The sequence below is a fragment of the Sinocyclocheilus anshuiensis genome, unplaced genomic scaffold (assembly GCF_001515605.1).
Source record: "Sinocyclocheilus anshuiensis isolate Anshui unplaced genomic scaffold, SAMN03320099.WGS_v1.1 scaffold4580, whole genome shotgun sequence".
Lineage (NCBI taxonomy): Eukaryota > Metazoa > Chordata > Actinopteri > Cypriniformes > Cyprinidae > Sinocyclocheilus > Sinocyclocheilus anshuiensis.
The window spans coordinates 21,137-40,814 of NW_015556561.1; the positions used below are offsets into that span (position 1 = coordinate 21,137).

At 39.3% G+C, this 19,678-nt stretch overlaps 1 protein-coding gene across 4 annotated transcripts in view; it reads right to left on the reverse strand.

The window, feature by feature from the left end:
• Positions 1 to 19,678, reverse strand: part of LOC107676328 (supervillin-like) — a 52,897-nt gene that overhangs the window by 16,973 nt on the left and 16,246 nt on the right. For 3 of the 4 annotated variants that reach the window (XM_016470859.1, XM_016470858.1, XM_016470856.1), the window contains 17 exons: positions 18,523 to 18,602; positions 18,368 to 18,425; positions 17,898 to 18,061; positions 16,937 to 17,660; positions 15,602 to 15,685; positions 12,642 to 14,867; positions 11,763 to 11,933; positions 11,465 to 11,499; positions 11,253 to 11,317; positions 10,907 to 11,043; positions 10,331 to 10,426; positions 8,697 to 8,961; positions 8,401 to 8,487; positions 5,535 to 6,105; positions 3,335 to 3,914; positions 1,201 to 1,336; positions 43 to 87 (listed from right to left, as the gene is read on the reverse strand). In XM_016470859.1, coding sequence (XP_016326345.1) covers positions 43 to 87; positions 1,201 to 1,336; positions 3,335 to 3,914; positions 5,535 to 6,105; positions 8,401 to 8,487; positions 8,697 to 8,961; positions 10,331 to 10,426; positions 10,907 to 11,043; positions 11,253 to 11,317; positions 11,465 to 11,499; positions 11,763 to 11,933; positions 12,642 to 14,867; positions 15,602 to 15,685; positions 16,937 to 17,660; positions 17,898 to 18,061; positions 18,368 to 18,425; positions 18,523 to 18,602 — 5,524 coding nt within the window. The remainder of the gene's footprint in view (positions 1 to 42; positions 88 to 1,200; positions 1,337 to 3,334; positions 3,915 to 5,534; positions 6,106 to 8,400; positions 8,488 to 8,696; positions 8,962 to 10,330; positions 10,427 to 10,906; positions 11,044 to 11,252; positions 11,318 to 11,464; positions 11,500 to 11,762; positions 11,934 to 12,641; positions 14,868 to 15,601; positions 15,686 to 16,936; positions 17,661 to 17,897; positions 18,062 to 18,367; positions 18,426 to 18,522; positions 18,603 to 19,678) is intronic. The other variant, XM_016470857.1, reaches the window with a different exon arrangement.

Genomic DNA, 19,678 nt, shown 5'->3' on the forward strand with positions numbered 1-19,678 from the left:
AAGCCAAAATTGTCTACGACAGACACTGATGTTGGCGCTTACCCAGAGCTGCTCAGATGATGTGATCTCACTGATAACGGTCTCGTCCTAAACACACAGGAGACGCGTGTGTAGAGTTGAGACTGGAAAAATGCTACATGAAAGCTATTCGGTGTGCAAGACCTGGCCTTTATCTTAGGATAAACTGAAAACACTTCATTCCTTTATCCTTTGCGCTTGCTGAATTGAGAGTAGCACAATAACTCAGGAACGCACAAGTTACTATATAAAACTCAGTGAACACTGAAAATTACACAGGGTCTGAAAAGATGAATACCATGTATTTTACTACACCATGCTGTGAAATGATTCAGACTGTGTAAAGTACAGGTTTCAGGTCTAGGCAGTCAATTCACAGCTTCGCCTACGAGAGTAAATGAATGCGTTACTATTCACAAATTAGAATAACACATCTGATTCACAGTTTTGATTGGGGATAGCTCACCAAAAATGAAAATTGAATTCCCATCATTTACTCACCTTAAGCACTTTCTTTCTTCAGAGGAACACAAAGTGTGATTTTTTTTAAAGAATATCCTGGCCATTTTTTTCATGTCAAGATCCAAATAAAAAAAGCAGCATAAAACTAGTTCATATCACTTGTGTACTATACAAGTCCATATGGAAATAATACTACTAGTACTTCACTACTATACTTAATTATTTTGGAGAAATTATACTTTACAAGAGATCTAAAACTAAATACTTACCTTACTTTTACAAAAAAAATTAAAACAAAATAAATACAATTTCATGCAGACTTAAAAGAGCAAAATAAATATTTCACCAGGACTTAAATCTTTCCTCAGTGAAAACAGCTTGAACCCAAGTACAATTTTTCAGTACTTTTTACACCCATGATTGTTGTTATATGGAAAATAGCAGCAACTTCGTGAAAACTTCTGCAGTTACAGATTATTATTTCATATGAATGTAAAAAGTTAATTAAGATCATCACATCATAGACACCACGGTCTATTTCTAAACATCACACTGCATGGTTATTACTTGCACCCAGAAACCTAACTGTAACAATAGTGGGTAGGTGGTGGAGACACATAAGACAACTGCAATACTTTTATGACTTTATAAAAAAATAAAAAATTAGAATAACCCGTGATGCCTTTTTAGATTTTAAGTGGCTAGGCTACAGATTCTTACCTTTTTATTAAAGCCTTGCTCCTCCATTATTTGACTACTCTTCTCGCTTACAGACACCACTTCCTGTATAACTTCCTGTTTCTTATTGATCCTGTTTTTCCAATCGTCCTCTCCACTTTTCTTCAACATTGCCAACCTGAGAAAAAAGTATCTAATGCTTCACTCCATTTTGAACAGAAGACATTTACATTGTAGATGTGAAACTCATGCAGATAAATAACTGTACTGTAATATAAAATGAAAGAAATGACAACTGAAAATAATTTGGGGGATGCTGTTTGTTGTACAAAACATTCAGAAATCCCACCAAATAATACAGCATGCAAAATTCTTCACAATTCAGCTTTCTCGTGCTACTTTGTCATGGTTTGTTCTCTCTATCTCTCCGTCTGTACTCATTTCCTCCGGCCCTGCAGGGAAGGCTGGGAGATCTAAAATAGTGCTGTCCGTGTTATCAGCGCTCACCGAGAGCAGAGATGACCCAATTTCATTTATAAGACGAGACAGAAAGAGAACAGCTCCAGTCACCCTGCAACATCTAAAGCCATCAGCACGCTCCAACGCATGTGCCATTGTTTGTTAACACCGCAATATGCCTTGAGTGTGATTTTAACAGACGTTTACTGTATAATGTTCTGTTTCAAGATTTCTATTCATTTATTCTATTATTATTATTATTATTATTATCTAAATTTCTCTTCTTTTGAACTTTCAAATGTATCATAAAAAATGTATCAGTTTGCACAAAAATATTAAGCAGCACAGATGTTTTCAACACTCATAATAATAAGAAATGTTTCTTGAGCAGCAAATCAGCATATTAGAATTTCATATTATAACATATAGACTTTTCATATTAGATTTCTGAAGGATCATGTGACACTGAAGACTAGAGTAATGACGCAGAAAATTCATCACAGGAATAAATTATATTTTAAATTATATTTAAATAGAAACAAGCTACTTTAAATTGTAATAATATTTCACAAAGATACTGTTTTTACTGTATTTTTTATCAAATAAATGCAGCCTTGATGAGCAAAAGAGACTTCTTTAAAAATAAAAATGTAATGACCCCAAACTTTTGAACAGTATTGTATTTATTTACATTTTTTATTTCATTTAAAAAAATATATATTTTTAATAACAAATTATATGTTACTTTGTAGCCAGAGACAAGTTTGGTAAGACAAATACAAATACATACTTATAAGTTATTGCTGAGTCCTGGAAGGTCATTTTAAAACCTTTAAATGTTTACTAAATCAAACATTTATTTCTTTATAGGGATGAATACTTCCAGAATCCAAACCGTCTTATGCTAATATGCCATATTTTGTGTGAATTACTATAAATGTGATTATTTTCTGTATACTCCGACTGTGTAAAAGTACAGAGCCCCGAACATGACATGCAAGAAAAAAAATTATAAATCGTGGGCATGATTTATTAATTCGTTCCCTCGATTTACTAGATCATGCACATGATTTCATAATTCGTTCCCTCATTTTAAGTAAATCGTGCGCACAATTTATTAATTAGTTCCCTTGATTTACTAGATCGTGCACATGATTTAATAATTCGTTCCCTCATTTTAAGTAAATCGTGCGCACTATTTATTAATTCGTTTCCTCGATTTACTAGATTGTGCGCACGATTAATTTGTTCCCTCGATTTACGAATGCGTAGGCGGACAGGAAGTACAACTAATTATTATTTTGTTTGCACAATTTACCTAAACGAGGGAACGAATTATTAAATCGTGCGCACAATCTAGTAAATCGAGGGAACGAATTAATTAATCATGCATACGATTTAGTTAAAACGAGGGAACGAATTATTAAATCGTGCGCACGATCTAGTAAATCGAGGGAACGAATTAATAAATCATGCATATGATTTACTTAAAACGAGGGAATGAATTATTAAATCGTGTGCACGATCTAGTAAATCGAGGGAACGAATTAATAAATCATGCATACGATTTAGTTAAAATGAGGGAACAAATTATTAAATCGTGCGCACGATCTAGTAAATTGAGGGAACAAATTAATAAATCGTGCCCACGATTTTTTTCTTCTTCTTGCATGTCATGTGCAGGGCTCCGTATAAAAGTGAAGTAACCAGCACACACCTCTCTTTGATTGATATGGATGTCATGGCCTCTGGATCTTCGTGGACCTCTGGCTTTTGGTCTTTGGAGACGATGGGTCCAGATGGGCCGTATTTTCCCAGGATCTCTTCTTGGGGCTGTGTTTGAGGTGGTATGAAGCACTGGGGTTTTGGCTGGGTTTGAGGAGGTATCTTGGGCTGAGGGTGAATGTAGGCATGAGACTCGGGTGGAAGGAAGGATTGCGGTTTGGGCTGCTTCTGTGGCGGGACTCTGGGTGGCGCCTGTGGCTGGGGTTCAGGGTACAGCTGGGTTTGCCGTGGAGGAGCCTGAGAGTCAATGTGGATGTGAGGTTGAGAGTCAGAAATGAGGTGTGTTTGTGGTTTGGCCTGTGTCTGTGGCAGTGTTGGCGGGCTGTAGGGTTGTGTTTGGGGTCGAGCGTGGGTCGGTGTGTAGATTTGAGGGTGCTGCGCTGGTTTTGGTTGAGGTTGCGGAGATGTGGAGGACTGGGTTTGCTGGAGGTAAGTGACCGAGTGAGAGATTTGTGAAGAACTTCTGGACGAGGCCGCAGCCGTGCTCACAGGAACGCTGGGTTCAGAGACATCTGGAGAAACAAATTGAGACCAAATACACATACAAAGAGACTTAAAGGGTAAATCCCACAAAAGCTGTCAGAAACATGTCTATTTCTCCACAAAAAGAAAGAAAGAAATATAAGTTGCATGAAGAAATATTAACCATATTTTTAGGACTTTTGTATTGTGACAATCTTTTTGTGAATTTTAATTGAACATCCCCTAAATCTCCATGTAATGCGAAACATAATTTAATTTCATAATAATTTCATAAATTATAATGTATTTTGTCTTACATCATGGTAGTATTTATTGTACTACCTTTAAATGCAATGGCATACATTATTTTTACACTATGCTGATTTTATGCTGATTTACTTGAATAAAACACATTGTACTTCAAAGTTGTACTTTGTACACTGTACTTTAATACAGTAAATGTTTTATAAGTTTGAGAATTTAATGAGAAACATCACTGAAAGAAGGGAATTATCGCAATGAGAATAAAATAAAATAAAATAAAATAAAATGTTTTTATGGTGAAGTAGGTGAAATTATGAATTGGACATAACATCCTTGACAGAATTATTTAAATTTTTAAAATTTTTTATTGTACTTCAATATTTTGTAATTTAATACAGTGAAAAATTACAAATTTCAATATCTAATGAAAATCATCTTTTAAAAATGAGAATTACAGTCATGACCATTAAAAATAAGATAAAATAAATATTTTTGTTTTTTGAGGGTATTGGGGGGGGGATTATGAACTGGACCTTACAAAATTGACAGGATTCATGAGACTAAACCTATAACCAGAGGCATTATATCAGTACTAATCAAATCAGATGCAATCAAAAACAGCTCAACACTAATATACCATTCAAATATTTACATCAATCCATCCAGTTAATAATAGACAAACATGTGTGTAGCCACAGCTACTCAATGCACTAGATACAGACAAAAATTCAAAAAAAATCTAGAAATGCATTACACACACACACACACACACACACACACACACAGAGTCATGTTTATCACAGAGCCCAATCAATATCTGACAAATGAACAGACAGCAGCCTAAAGCACCACTGACACACAAAACACACACATGCACATCAAAAACACCCTTTATCCTGTGAAAGCCACTGTCGCATTCTGCTATCATGGCTGTCCTTTAACATGTGGCAGACGTGAACCTAATAACCCGCTGTGTTTTTTTTCCTGTAGGGTGAGAGCATGTCTGTATCAGTGTGCGCTGAGACACACTTCCAGCCATCTTACTGCTCCCGTCTTTCATTCATTTCCCTTTTTACTACGAAACAATTCACACACACGCCTATTGCTTCCAAGCAAATGGATAGTAACAGCTTTGGCGGGGAGCACAAACAAAAGCCACGGTGCCACTTCAGCCCAATTCATTTCGGCATCATTAGTTTTACGTGACAGACAAAGCAGCACGCTTGATGTATGATAAATTATGGTAATCACATTCGACTTGAGCAGCATGTAGGCTGGAGGCCGGTTAACCCAATCAGTGCAGACGTGCAGCATGTGTGTGATTTTGTGAACAGAGACAATAGACACAGTTGATTGGTTTGCACACCATCTAAACCCCTTTTCTTTTTCATTCTATCTATCCTTACCTGAGAAGATGGTTCTGGTACCACTTTCTCTTGCCGTCTGATGGGCGTCTGGAGAGAGGTAGCCTCCCTGCGAGACTGGTGTACTCTCTTTTTCCCTCTCCCGTGGGCCGCTCAGCTCTGCTTCTCCCCTGCCGTGAGGGGGTGTGTGTCTGAGTGCATGTGTGCGCGGAAGGGAAGTCACACTGGGGAGCTCTGTGTCTCTCTCCTCTCTGCCTAAATACCCTAGTCTTCCCCTCCGCCCACTCTCGTCAGCCACACCCTTGCCGTACACCAATTGGCTGGGCTGCTCTGCAGGGGGCGGGGACTGAAAATCAGGTGTGGGTTTTTCCCCACTCTCTGTAAGACTGAAGTATCGAACTCCTTTCTCATAGGCCGGAAGCTGAGCAGAGACCGCCTGATTGGGTGAGGCCTGAGTGGTGGGTGGAGCCACGGAGATCCCCACGCGAACATCTGCGGTCATTGATGGGGAAGCACTTGTCACCGTGGCAACAGAGGCCTGGGCGGTGACCGCGGTAACAGAGCGGACCAGTGATGCAGAGAGAGGCTCCAACTTCATGCTTCCATTTTGCAGCTGGAGAGAAAGAGAGAATAATTATATTTTCAGACGGCGTTCACATTTACAGAGCCCAAAGAGGTAAGAGGTCATATGCAGGACACATGATTCAATGGCAGCTTGCAGAGATCGGATGTGCTTTGCATACCAAACAATCTCATCAGTAAACTTCTCAGACATGCAACAAACCTGATTTTTTGTTTTACACCACTAATCATCATCATCATCAAGGTCTATTTAAAACACAATTCTAATCCCACTTTCTTGAAAAAAAACTGTCCAATAGCTGATTTTCTCTCAAAGCAAGCACACATTTGCCAATTTAAAGAAATAGTTCACCAAGAAAATTATGTTTGGTCATCATTTCTTTCCAAACCTCTAAAAAACATATTTTTTTCAGTGGAATATAAAAGGAGTTATTGTGCAGAATGTCCTGGCTGCTTTTTACCCCCATCAGTCTAAGTGAATGGGTCTGTTCAGCTTCAAAAAAGCACTTCAAAAAAAGTTACTCATCTGACTTGTTCCTTGTGATAAATCAAGTACATTTTAGCATACTTTTAAAAAAAGTACTTATTATTGAAATAATATGCTTTACAAGAACATACTCTAGTGTGAACTGAATATAAAGTTTTCACACACTTAATTGCATGTTATTTGCAAAATTATGAAAATGTATTATAATTAAAATTCATATTAAATGTAATTAGTTGAACTTAAGAGAATTTTTGACCCACTTACGTAGGACTTCAGCACATCTTTATATGCAATTTCATAATTATATTATCTTTGAAATGTGGTTAAAGTGTATCAATGCTGAATGCACTGACAAGCATTTGTTGTAAACTAAAATATATTTTAATGTAATTTCTACTGAAACATGTATGTCATATATTTAAATATATTCGTAATTATGAAGTTGCAATTTAGTACATTTAAAATCAAATAACACTATAGTTCAGATTATAATCAAGTACTTCACATGTACTTCAGTATGTTGTCATTTCTTTAAAGCACAACAAAAGATTAGTAAAACAATTATTTAAAATGCACTTTACAACTTTTGCAGGAGAACCTTTGACATTATTACAAAGTGCACTTTTTTTTTCTTTAAGTATGCTTAAAGGGTTAGTTCACCCAAAAATTAAAATTAGGCTGTGTTTTACTCACCAGACGTCGGCGTTGAAGCGCAGGGGAGAGATCAAAACAAAACAACGGTCACTAATTAGAAGTACAAAATGAGGATTTGTAAAGAAGAATGTCGGAGGATTTCGATATAAGCCAAAAGGAGACTGGTTTTCCTTTGCTAAAGTAAGGAAACTTTGCTTCCTTTGCTCCTGTTAACAAACGTTAGTTTTCATGAGACTCACCGGCGCATTCGTAAAGCCGACCTCATACGTCATCCTCCCGGAGCTGCTTCCGTGTACAACTGTTGGCGCAAGCTAGATTAACGTGATTATTACGTTTTGAATATGGATATTTTTCTTACAAAAACGCATCGATTCGCTACAGGAGGCCTTTGTTCACCCCTCGGAGCAGTGTGAGACACTTTTTTTTTTTATGAATGGGCGCTTTTTATTTAACTTCTTTTGGACTGAAGCACTGCAACACCAGCTGACTGCAATGATAGAGCTTGGAATAGCCAGGACAATTTTTAATATAACTCCGACTGGAATTGTCTGAAAGAAGAAAGTCATATACACCTAGGATGCCTCGGGGGTGAGTGAAAAACAACCTAATTTTTATTTTTGGGTTAACTAACCCTTTAAGCGGCCTTTTATTTCATTAATATTATTATTATCTGCAAGTACAGTTTTTAAAAATATATACTTTCAAGATTTGAAGTACACTACAATACAGTTAAGTGTAGGCCTACTCCTTTTTCACAGGAGCTTTTGCTATATTCCAAATCATCTGAAGCCATATAGTTTTGTGTGAGGAAAAGACCACATTTTGGAGCCTTACAGCCCTTGTTTTCCATATACTTTTGCTGTACAAAGAAAAATCAGCATGAACCTTCTGCCGAACATCCCGTTCACTGAAAAAAAAAAAGTTTGGAAAAACATGAGTAAATGCCAATTTTAATCTTGGGGTGAACTGTCCCTTTAATAATTTAACACAGTGAAATGCATTTACTTGGATAAGAAATGAAACCGGTCAAGTAATGAAAACGTAAACCAAAGCTGTTATAATGCAACTGTGCAGTAGCGAAATGCATTGTTGTTGGGGCCTCTGCAATTAACCAATCAGCAGCTGATGCCAAGGCAAATATCTCACTGACCAGCCAATCAAAAGCCTCAGTCCAGAGTGTCTTACTTGCTCACTCTGAGGGGGGCCAACAGAATCATTAGTCACAGCGGGTTGATCTGTGAGACTGGATGGATCTACGTCTTTTGTAAGCTCCTGTGAATGGCACAATGTCTCTGGAGTCAACTACAATGGCTAAATGATCTCTCTTTAACAATGTCTATCTAAAGGTGAACAGCACATTTTCTAGGCCACGAGTGGCACCAAACTGAAATGTAATGAAATTAAATGTCTCTAAATACAGAAATCACAATGAATCTTCTTATGTGTGAACTAGCACACAGGTAAAAAGAGGGATGCCTCACCTGATCAACCTCACCCTGGGTGATAGGTTGAGTCTGAAAGCGGGCGTTGGCTCTACGCTGGCGTGTGTCAGGACGGGGTCCGTTTGTTGATTGGCCAGAGGGTTGTGACAAGCGACTGAATAATGCCATCTTCTCAGAAAGGCTTAGTGTTGATAAGTCCAGCTCCTCAGGCCCCAAGTCCTCTTCTCCCAGAACCGCCTCCTTTGAAACATCTTCTTTCTCCTGCTCATGGTGGGTCAATCCATGTGCTGATGATGCCTGCAGACTGGAGGAGAATTACAAGTTGTTATGCTATAATAAAGAACTGCACACAGAGTGATCGAGACCAGTCCGGCTGCTAACAAAACTTCACAAAATAAATCTTAAACAATTATGGTAAGTATCCCAGTGAATATCCCGGTAAGTAATCCAGTTTGTTCATTAGTCAGACCTAATCAGACCTGTGAGAGCAATATGACACATTTTATACAGTCAGCCAATTAAGAACATGACAATCATAAATGACAATGCTGGGGAATGTTACTTTTAAAGAAATGGGTTATATTATTCTTTTAAAACCAATAAAAAACAACTAATTATACTACATAGCTGTATAGAGATAGTAACAAATATTTACGTATACTGTAACCGGTTGACCAGAACGAAATTTCTTTCACAATTTGTGTTATACTTTAGAAAAATATTTATGTTTGTACCCATGAAGGGGTGTTGTTTGTTTGTTATTGTGTTAAAGTTCACAAACAAAAATTAAAAATTGAGCACTAAATCATTAGCTATGAGATGGCAACTATGTTATAAGTAGACTGAATCAGTGAGGGTCTGTTGTATCAATAAGATTGTGTAAGTTTCACCCTATTAAAAACAAACAAACTGAGTTCAACTCACTGCCTGGCCAATGTTCCAGTCCAGTTCATGTCCAGACATAGGACTCACATGCATTGGTGTTGTGCTCTTGTACTTAATTTAATTTAATTGATTTGCTATCTCTTTTCCTTTCTAGTTTAAGTAAATCTCTTACCCTCTGTCACTCTTGTAAAGTTGTTGACAGACGGGTGACACCTCTGACATGTCAAAGCACACAGAGAATGCCAAATGTGTTTTGCTACTTAGCATGTGACTATTTACAGCTAATCTGGGTGACCACGCGCTGATGTAGACACCCAAAACATCTGCATATACTCACACACATTAATATACTCTTACTTTTTCATACACACAGGCACTTGCTCACATTTCAAAATACGTGAACTCATAATTGCATGCCAGACATTCTCTTTTCACACTTCCAACAACAATTTACAACAGCGCATGAATGACAAATCCACCAGCAGATGGTGCACTGGCACATGAACATTCCCACTGAGACGTGCAACATTTTGAGAACCGATTAATCCAATGCACCAGTCAATGAATGAACTGGGTAATTGGTCTCTTTCTTCTAAGTATGGTCTGAATGCTCTATTAATATGCAATCACGCTGTCGAAGAACAGACTGTTCTGTTTCCATTAAAAGTCCAAGTCAAGCAATGAACAAATTAAGAAACAGCATGCAGCTGAAGACGACAAGGCCTACAGTATATACTCATTTATACACAATAACGCATACAAAATAAAATGAAGCATTCAAATGATACCTGAAACTAGTCATGGATGTGCTGACTACAGCGGGACCGGGGATTCTGGGAGCAGTGGTTTGAATAGTGATGACTTGGGAAGGGGGAGCGGGGGAACTTTAGAAGAGGGCATAACAAAAAGAATGTAGAGTGAAGTGAACAAGAATCAGTTCAAAAGTAGGGGTGTAGAACAAATCATAGAAACATCAGGGTCAAAGTAAAATTTTAAAGCAATGAGTCATTCAGCATCAAACAAGTGACTATGGGAATGCGAGTAGTCAATGATGAGTATATCTTTTTAAAGGAATAATTCACCCACAATAAAAAGTCTGGACCGCAAGCTCCAAACATGACATAAAAACACTAAAAGTAGTGTTGTACCGGCTTTATGGAGTTTTACAAATACAACACGAAATTCATGTTGTTATTTGTTGATAATTCTTACTTCTTCAGAATTCTTTTTGTGTTCCACAGGAAAGATGACAACATGAAGTCAACAGATTTTGTCACTTCTTGCCAAACTATTTCTTGAAAAATTGCAGGGAAGTGATTTAATGATATGAAACTAGATCCTTTACATCACAAAAAGTGACTTACGTAGCAGCAATGACAACTTCCTCTGATGTGACCGGCTGTGTCCGTGACCGATCCTGCACACGTCTGTGTCTCCGCTCAACCGCAGCATTGCGTGATCGAGGTCTGAGGACACCTCCCTCTGAAGTCTTCTCCAGCTCCTGCAAGACAGGACCAGGAGAGGTAAAAAAAAGTCTGGTTATGCATACAATGGTAATATTAACTACATTAACTTACTAAATGTATTGACTCTTTTATGCTATATATAGAGTACATATGTTTTTGTAAGCATTAGGTTCATGTGATATTTCTAATATATATATATATATATATATATATTTAAGTTGTGTATGCTACAGAGATTTGATACCCTGAAAAGAGACCTCTTGGCTGCCACGCTCATTTTAGCTCGTTCATCCATTTTTTCCTCATCCACTGGACAAAAAAAATAGGATTAAACATGAGTTACTCAATATTAACTTTGTTTATAGAACTGTAGTGTAAAAGCATGACTATGACCAAATCACCGCTGAGGATATTTGATACAACAGTTTGTTTGATATCGTTTAAATTTTGACTCACATTCTGCATGATGAAGCTCTGGACTAATACGGGACCTAAAGATAAAAGTACAAAAAGAACAAAAATATTTGACCCTGATGATTCAGTTGTTGTGGTATGATGACTAAAGAAAAGAAAAATTAACTACTTAGCCAGAACTAAAGCAAATTTCTAAAAATGCTTTCATATCAAAATTCAGATAAGAAGTATATTTATTAAAAGACTGTGGAATACCAGAGCACAAAAACAGTGACAATTTACCACTAATGATAAAAAATGGTAGTTTCAGTATAACCCCCGACTTCCTGTTTCACTGTACCTATCAGACTCCAGCCTTTCAGCTGATGTAATTGGCTGGGTTCTAAACCTCTCAGATGACTTCCTGTCATCACCAGGGGAAATGTAACGTCTGGGTCGACGTGCTCCTCTCTCGCGGTCACTGCTGGCAACTGGATCACTCTCTGTGGGAACCTGGTCTCCTTTAGACTCCCTTTGTTAGACAGGAAAGATTGTATTAACAAAAGACAACTTTTTTGTAGAATTAGTTTAGTATGGAGCCTCTAAAGCAACATTTGCAGAAAAAAATCCCTAAGACTTTTTTTTGTGCACACAAGAAAATTCTCATGTGCGCACAAAAGTCTCAAGGCACTTTAGGGGCTCCAGAATGACTCTAAATCTAAACTCTAAACTCAGCAACACATCAACAAATTAATTAATACATCATCAAATCACACAATACATTTTATTCACAATAATAATCATGCATTTGATGAAGACACAATACCAATGCAAGGTTAAGATCAAACAGTTTGCACGCCTGGCAATCTACAAAATCTTGTCCTGATGTCCATACAGTTAGAGGAGATGCTAAAAAAGATTTAAATTAAGTTTAGATTAAGTGATTTAAATAGGAAGTCACTGTTGAAGCTATTAGTCAATGCCAACACACCTCTTTTCAGACTTAGTTGCTTATATGCTGAGTGGCAAAGTTTCAGCAATTAGATTAAACCTCTGATTGAACAGCAGCACACACATGCTTGCATATGATTATTATATTAATAATAATAATAATAACATATTATTATTATTAACAGAATTTTACATACAAAAGTAGGGATTATTACTTAGAGGTTAGTGGGTTTAATCATCATCTTTGATAAAGCTTTGATTTAGCATGATGACATGCCAGTTCACATACAGCTCTGGTCTGCTTCCAGAAGCATTCTCCAGGTAGGAATGTCTCAGCTTTGCCACAGAGACTCTTGTGTCCAAGGTGCCCATTTCACCATTGGCCACACCACTCGGCTCTCTAGTATGAAACCCTGTACCCATCACCATTGCAGACTCTCGACTGGCAGCACACTCCAGACTTCTCAATGCAGCAGACCGTTGAGTTACTCCAATATCTGACATGGAGCGGATTCGCACCTTTGGCCTGAGGTCACCTGCATCCTGACTCACTCGATGTTGAGCTTGTGGGAGGGAGGAACCTTTCTGCAAGTACCCTCCAACATCCCCCACCCTATGGTGTGGAAAATGCTGCTCATTGGTTAGCTGTGTGGGAGCTGTGTCCATTTCTTCAGGTAGGTGTGTGTTTAACCTCTGCTTTCCTTTCTCACGTCTTTCAAAATTATCATCTGGCTGGCCCATTCGATGCACTCCTTGCACTTCCCATTCATTCAACTGGCCAATTCTACGTACCCTACGTCCATCCCAATCATCTTCTGATTGGCTTATCCTTCTTCGACTGACATGCCCTTCTTCATTCTCTGACAGATTGATCCGTCGTCTTCTACCATGTCCTTCTGCCACTTCCTTTTGCAGCAACCTTTGGCCTTCTTGCTGCTCCTCTACCTCTTGACTGGTTTTCTTATCCCCCTGTACCAGTGGTTCAACAGACTGTACAGTTTGGCCTTGTCTTCGATCAACTTCCCATTCTCTTTCTTTGAATTCGTCAAACTTCCTGACACCTCTTTGTCCCATCCACTCAAACCGATTAGTGCTCCAATTATCTTGACCCTCCTCTTTTTTAATTTCAGCCCCTTGATTGCTTTCTTCTCTTTGCCCAATCTTCCTTATACCACGTACCACATCTTCACCTGTGAAACTATTCTTTGTGCCATTATCTACCTGTCTTTCTTCAGATCGACTGGTTCTTCGGTCATCATGCTGTTCTTTGTCTTTTATTAGACATATTACCTTTTCACCTGTTATTGTTCCCTCCTCCATCGGAGCAATTCCTCTTCCATTAGGCCCTTCCCTTTCTTCCAACTGGTGCAACTTTCTTCCACCTCTCCCCTCCATTTCCTCTGACTGGCTGATCCTTCTGATTCTCCGAATTTCCAAACCTTCATCAGTTTGTCCACGCATGGGATCATCCACACTCTTTTGCCGGCGGCGGATCTCTGAGGGTAGCACAGCCTTTCTGCTCCTAAGTAACCCTTCTGAGGCTGGATCCTTTCTGGATGCTGATCGACCTTCTCTGTGGATGGTCTGAATGTGATCAGCACTAGCCCTCTGTCTAGTCTCTTCATCCTCTTTGTCAGCAGATGTCAAACTAGGTGCGGCCAAGCGTCCTTTGGGGTCCAGCATCTCAGACTTACCACGTGAAGGTCCAGGAACAGGGTGAGCAGCATGAGCATTTGAAGGTGGGCATAGAGGGCTAGGTGTATAGGAAGGAGCTGAGTGAACAATTTGTCCATATGCTGGAGGTAGTGCCTGGACTGAACCATACTGCAGAGGTTGGCTGTGACCATAATGGCCATGTGACAGACGTGAATGCAAGGTGTGTTCATGTTCATGTAGAGGCTTCTGAGTAGGTGCATGTGCTTGAGCTGTTTGGCAAGTATCCCGATCCAAAGGCACTGATTGAAGGATAGCCCGATACTTGTGTACATGTGGTGGGGCAACTCTGGGACCAGGTGATGGCTGCTGGAGATTTTTGTATGTTGTGTGTGGTTGTTGGGAAGGTCTGTGCATTTGTGATGGTTCTTGAACATCTTGACCATCTCGCCTTGGTAGGGATTGCTTGATTTGCCTAAATCCAGGCTGATCACCCATGGTGCTAGGGTGTATACCAGGACTTTGTTCATAGTTTGGGGGCTCTGCACTTTGGGCACGCTGATGATTTCCAATTTCACTTGAAGCTATGTGTTGAAAGGCAGGTGAATCCATACTGTGAGTATGCTGGAATTGTGGCCGCTCCACACTATGTGCCCTTTGTTGACGGGTCTCCGCTCCCTGATGCGGTTGTTGGATTGGGGTTTCGGAGCTCTGTGTTCGTGGTTGGTTTGCAGATTGAGGTCGTGGAGCTAAATATGGAGGGGCAACTGTTGGATTACGTCTGACAGAGGATGCATCTGGCCCTGAATCAGAACCCCTTCCCGAGATGTCCTCCCTTGTTTGTCTCTCTCTTACTCGTATTCTTAATGAAGGGAGGAAAGAGAGGAATTAACATTCATCCAATTCAGAAACATGACCTACTATCATCCTGAGAGAAAGTGTCATCAAAATCATTAAAGATAATGATAGATTAAACATTTTTGCCCCACAGATCAAGGACAAGGACCACCACTTCCCTCATATTACAATAGTATGTTTTAATTATTTACAGCTAGCTTTTGCCTGAAATAAATATGTTGAACAAAGTGGGGAAAAAATAAACATTCTCAGATTAATTTCTTCAGCAGCTGGAAAGCAAAGTCCTTTTATTTACAACCCTTTGATAGACTAATATAAAAACATTAACAAGCAATAGTGCCTTGGTAACCATTTATGGTTACTTGTAACCATTTAATAGTAACCTCTCAACCAGCAGTGACTCCATGACACACAAATAAGCTCCACCTGTTATATGTTTTTTGAGGTGACAAACTGAAAAGGAATGAAGCCAAAGTTCATTGTTAGGTGCTGGTCTCTGGTGAGGGGCAAAGGTCAGTGGTTAATAAAAACAAAGTGGATAGAGGAGGGGGATTAACAAGGGAACTATTTGCCAAATTCTACGATGACTGCATATGGAGAAAGTCAAGGGATGAAAACTAAAGTGTACAAATGTATATTTGTCTTCATTGACTTCATAGGATATAAGGTCAAATGTTGGAAAATGGAGTTAGCGGGTCTACTGGGGAAATTTAAAGGGTTACACTCCCACTCTGATACCTGGATGGCCAGTTGATTTGTGAGTGTGTTTCACTGTCCATGTCTCTCCTGAGGGACCACTCACTCTGAGAGAGAGCTGCCAAGCTAAAGAACACAGAGGCCCAGACCCCAGTTATCACAGTAACATCATCATGACATTCAGCACTAGAACAAAACACACCTGTAGCTTTACCAATCCTCAATGAGATTGTAGATGGTGACCATTGTGATGTCACAAATACTGTAAAACATCTGTCCACTTTTCCTGACTGTTTCCTCTCTTTCTTGTTGTATAGATATTTAGTTTCATATATGGTTCCTCAATTAGTCTCTGTCATCATTACTGCCTTATAGGCCTTCATTTAAGTATGATGATCTAATTAGTATGGACATCTTTCGCCTCAAGGTTTGCCTCAAGTTATGTACAGCAACACTTCAGATAGAACACATGCACCTGTACTTGCATATAAAAGTTATAAAGTTATGTCTTTAAAAAATATTGCAGGGATCTCAAACAGTCACAATGACATACACAACCTGTGAATCAATAAATCTGAAAATACAAGTCACCTAGAGTCACCTAGTCTGACCGTCTGTGTTTTAAAAAGAAATGTATTGCTGTTCTCTACTGATCTCAAGATAAATGTTATGAATGTCTGAAAACAACCAATTACGGTCATACTAAATAATGTGCATATCTCTTCCACTACTATGGAGAGACTAAGCCTTGAAAGTAGGGGGCCATGCAGTATCTTTCAGCAGAGCTTCAGAGTTAAATTCTTGCTGATGTCCAGTGAACAGTTCAACATATTTCACCCCAGCTCACCAACTCTCTGGCATAACTGTGAACCTGACTAAACACAAAAGCTGGCCCATTCAACATTTTTACCAGGAGCATGTTCAAGAGATTCAGCATTATCTGAGTAAGGCAAAAAAACAAAAACAAAGCATTAGCCCTTGCCGAGGTCCACCACTTCATTGGAAGATAGATGATGGCAACTGTTAACCCTGTTGCTTTTACTTGCTTTATAGAATGATTTCCAAAAAGCAAGCAAGAGCTGAAATCTTGAATTTCTCATTTTCTGAATGAAAATCTCTTTTCTTTTCTTATGAGAATTTGTTGTAAATCAGTCTTTGTAAATATGCATTCCTTTAGCCATAATTCATGTACCCATTAACTTTGAGGCCTTCAACAGCATTCCTTTAAAATAAAGGTTAAAAAAAGACCAAGTTGTATACTAACTTGCTGTTTTAAAAGGAAGTATGCCAACACAGGAAGAAAATAACACATCAATCAAAATCAGGGTCCTCTAACACATATATTTTTAAGATCCAGAACTCAGTAAACATACTTACCCCTGTCTGTTGAGGATATTTTGAGCTTGTTGCTCGATGAACAGGTCTCCAGGAGAGATGCCATATCGTGTTGTGGGTAACGAAGCTCTGCGTGCTGTCCTAGGAGAACTTGCCACAGTGACAACAGAGACACCCCTCGTTGGCTGGGCTGTTGTTGTTTCCATGGGAACCAGAGCTTCCTGTGGGTGTGGTTTCGGACTTCGGTCAGGTGCTCGTCTATAATTTTCCAAGTTCATTGCTCTCTCTCTCTCTCGCTCGGCATCAAAGCCTGATTGAGGAGGAGCAGGATTGGGGGCGGGGTCAGAAGGCATGAAGACCCGCCCTATACCTGAACTGCTGTATTTAGACCTGCTGCTGCTTCGGTCCCGCCCTTCATCCTGCTCTTGCAATGCCCTGCCTCTCGTCCTGCTTTCACCACGTCCCCTGTCAGGAGGAACCCCTCTGTCCGATAGGTCAGACTCTCTCCGTGTACGTGTGTAGCGTGGTGCGTAATCCAGATCCACCTCCTGGTCGAGGAGGATTCCATAACGTTCTGATAACTGTCGCCGACGTTCAGCTTTGTAGCGCGCAATCCGCTCGGCTTTAGAGCTGAGGCTGGCTGCATCAGAACCTGCTGGGGTTGGACCAACTGGCTCAGGATTGGTGGACGACTGTGGATCTGGACGTGAACGAGCTCTGGACTGCTGCTCTGGAGCTTCTATCTCATCACGGCTATAGCACCGCACTGTAACGTAACAAATAGAGAGTGAGAAGGGAATCAACAAAATTCTACAATTTTGTGGGCACAAGATATGACCTGAGCCACTTGTTCAATGTAAATCAAGGGGATTTTTTCTAGCTGTTTTAGTGTCCAAAGTTTAAGGAGATTTATCAAAATAATAGTATAACAAATAGCAATAGTCAATGTGACTCTTGCCTTAGCTGAGCACTGTACAGTATATCGTCTGCTGTGGTGACCTACCCACAATGCCTGGATCCCTGGGATCTGAAGCACGTGTATAGCGTGGTGTGTCCTCCTCCAGAAGTCGGTTGGTCACCAGGCCAGCTGTGTGTTGCATGCTTGTAGTAAGAGCAGGTGGAACATCAGCCTCAATCACCTCCAACCTTCGTGCGATTCTCTCTTTCCTGCATAAGAAGCCATTATATCCAGTGTTGGGGGTAGCGCAACATTGTGGAAGACAGTGCTTTTCATAAAGAAATCATGTAACATAAGTTACTTATAAATGTAGAATTGTATTTTCAAATGTAACATTTCTCAACGCTTCTACCTGCTTACATTGCATTCAAGGTACACATTTTAACAGTTCATGCATTCCATGGGAATCAAACCCATGACCTTCGCACTGCTAGTGCAATGTTCAACTGTTTAAGCTTTAGGAATGCCTTATTAATTTTTATATGCATAGAAAACTTTTGTGAGTCCAAATGTACCTGTTCATTTCTGGATCACTTCTAATAGAGGTTTCAAATTGCTTCCTTAGCTCTGAAACTAAAAGACAAATGTTTTAGTAAATATCCAACTACTTTAAGGCAAAAATCCCTATCCTTCAACTATTTAAGCACATTGTTATCTTAGCATTTCTCACCTTTGGGCAGTACAGCAAGGATGTTTGCATCAATTTCTGCTGTACTCTTAACCAGTGATGTCCTGTCATCCACACCAAAGCTGTAAGAATAGAGAGTGCATGATTCAAAACAACGGTGCTTTAGTAAATGCGTTAATGTCAGTAGATTTAATGTGTTTAATTTCATTTTTGGTCTTTCTGGCAGTTATTTAAAGGAGACTGGAACTACAGTAAGTGTAACCCTAACCCCAAAATCCGATTGGTTAATGTTAGGAATGTTGTTCTAGGATCAACAAGGATGTTGACCCAGGGTCATGTCCTATTTGGCGTATCACAGTATATGCACTACCTGCTTGGCTATGACTCCAACCTGACTCAATATGTTGACTTTTCCAACACCTAATATCTGCACACCTTATAAAAATTGGATTTGGCACAGAGTGCCTCCAAAATTTTACACTGGCAGGGCAAGAGCAACCTTACCAATATGTTCCCGTGTGACATAGCTGCTAAGGTATTTATACATATAAAGTTCCCCTTCACCATGGTACCAGTCCTGCCAGCCCAAACAGCACACTCCAATTACCCCTGTTTACAGCACACCCTTTGCTACACATGCTGATATGCACAACGATTTCAAAAGCAGGGCAGCAGAACTCTAACGAGAGCTTAAACTGATTTAGGCTGCATTCGCAGAAACTTTTCAGAAGTTTCAAAGACACTCGACTGGGGCAATATAGTTTATCTGAGTTATTCAAGCCATCTCTAGTATTTTCATAACAATTAAGTATATTTATAATCCATTGCTAATCGATGTATTATTTTTAAAGTAGCCTATGGAACATATTTTCTGCCTCATTCTGTGACAAGAAGCCACATCAGATCACAAAAGGAAGCATTTGACTGGTGTTGTGGAGTAAAAAGGTTATAATGTTCTCTTTTGTTGGACAACAGGTTTATTAATGTGAATACAAGGGAAGTTTAGCTTTGTGCATTTTAATTTAAGCATGTTTAGCTTAGTTAACGGAAGGCTACCTGCTGCCATCAGAGCAAGTGTAATTACTGCATTCACGTGCTCCTCGGATGCTCTCATTTCCCGAGTTGTGCTTTTAAGTTGGAATGTGAAAACCACATGGTCACTCGTACTACAAAGATTTGTTGGATTTGTATTATTATA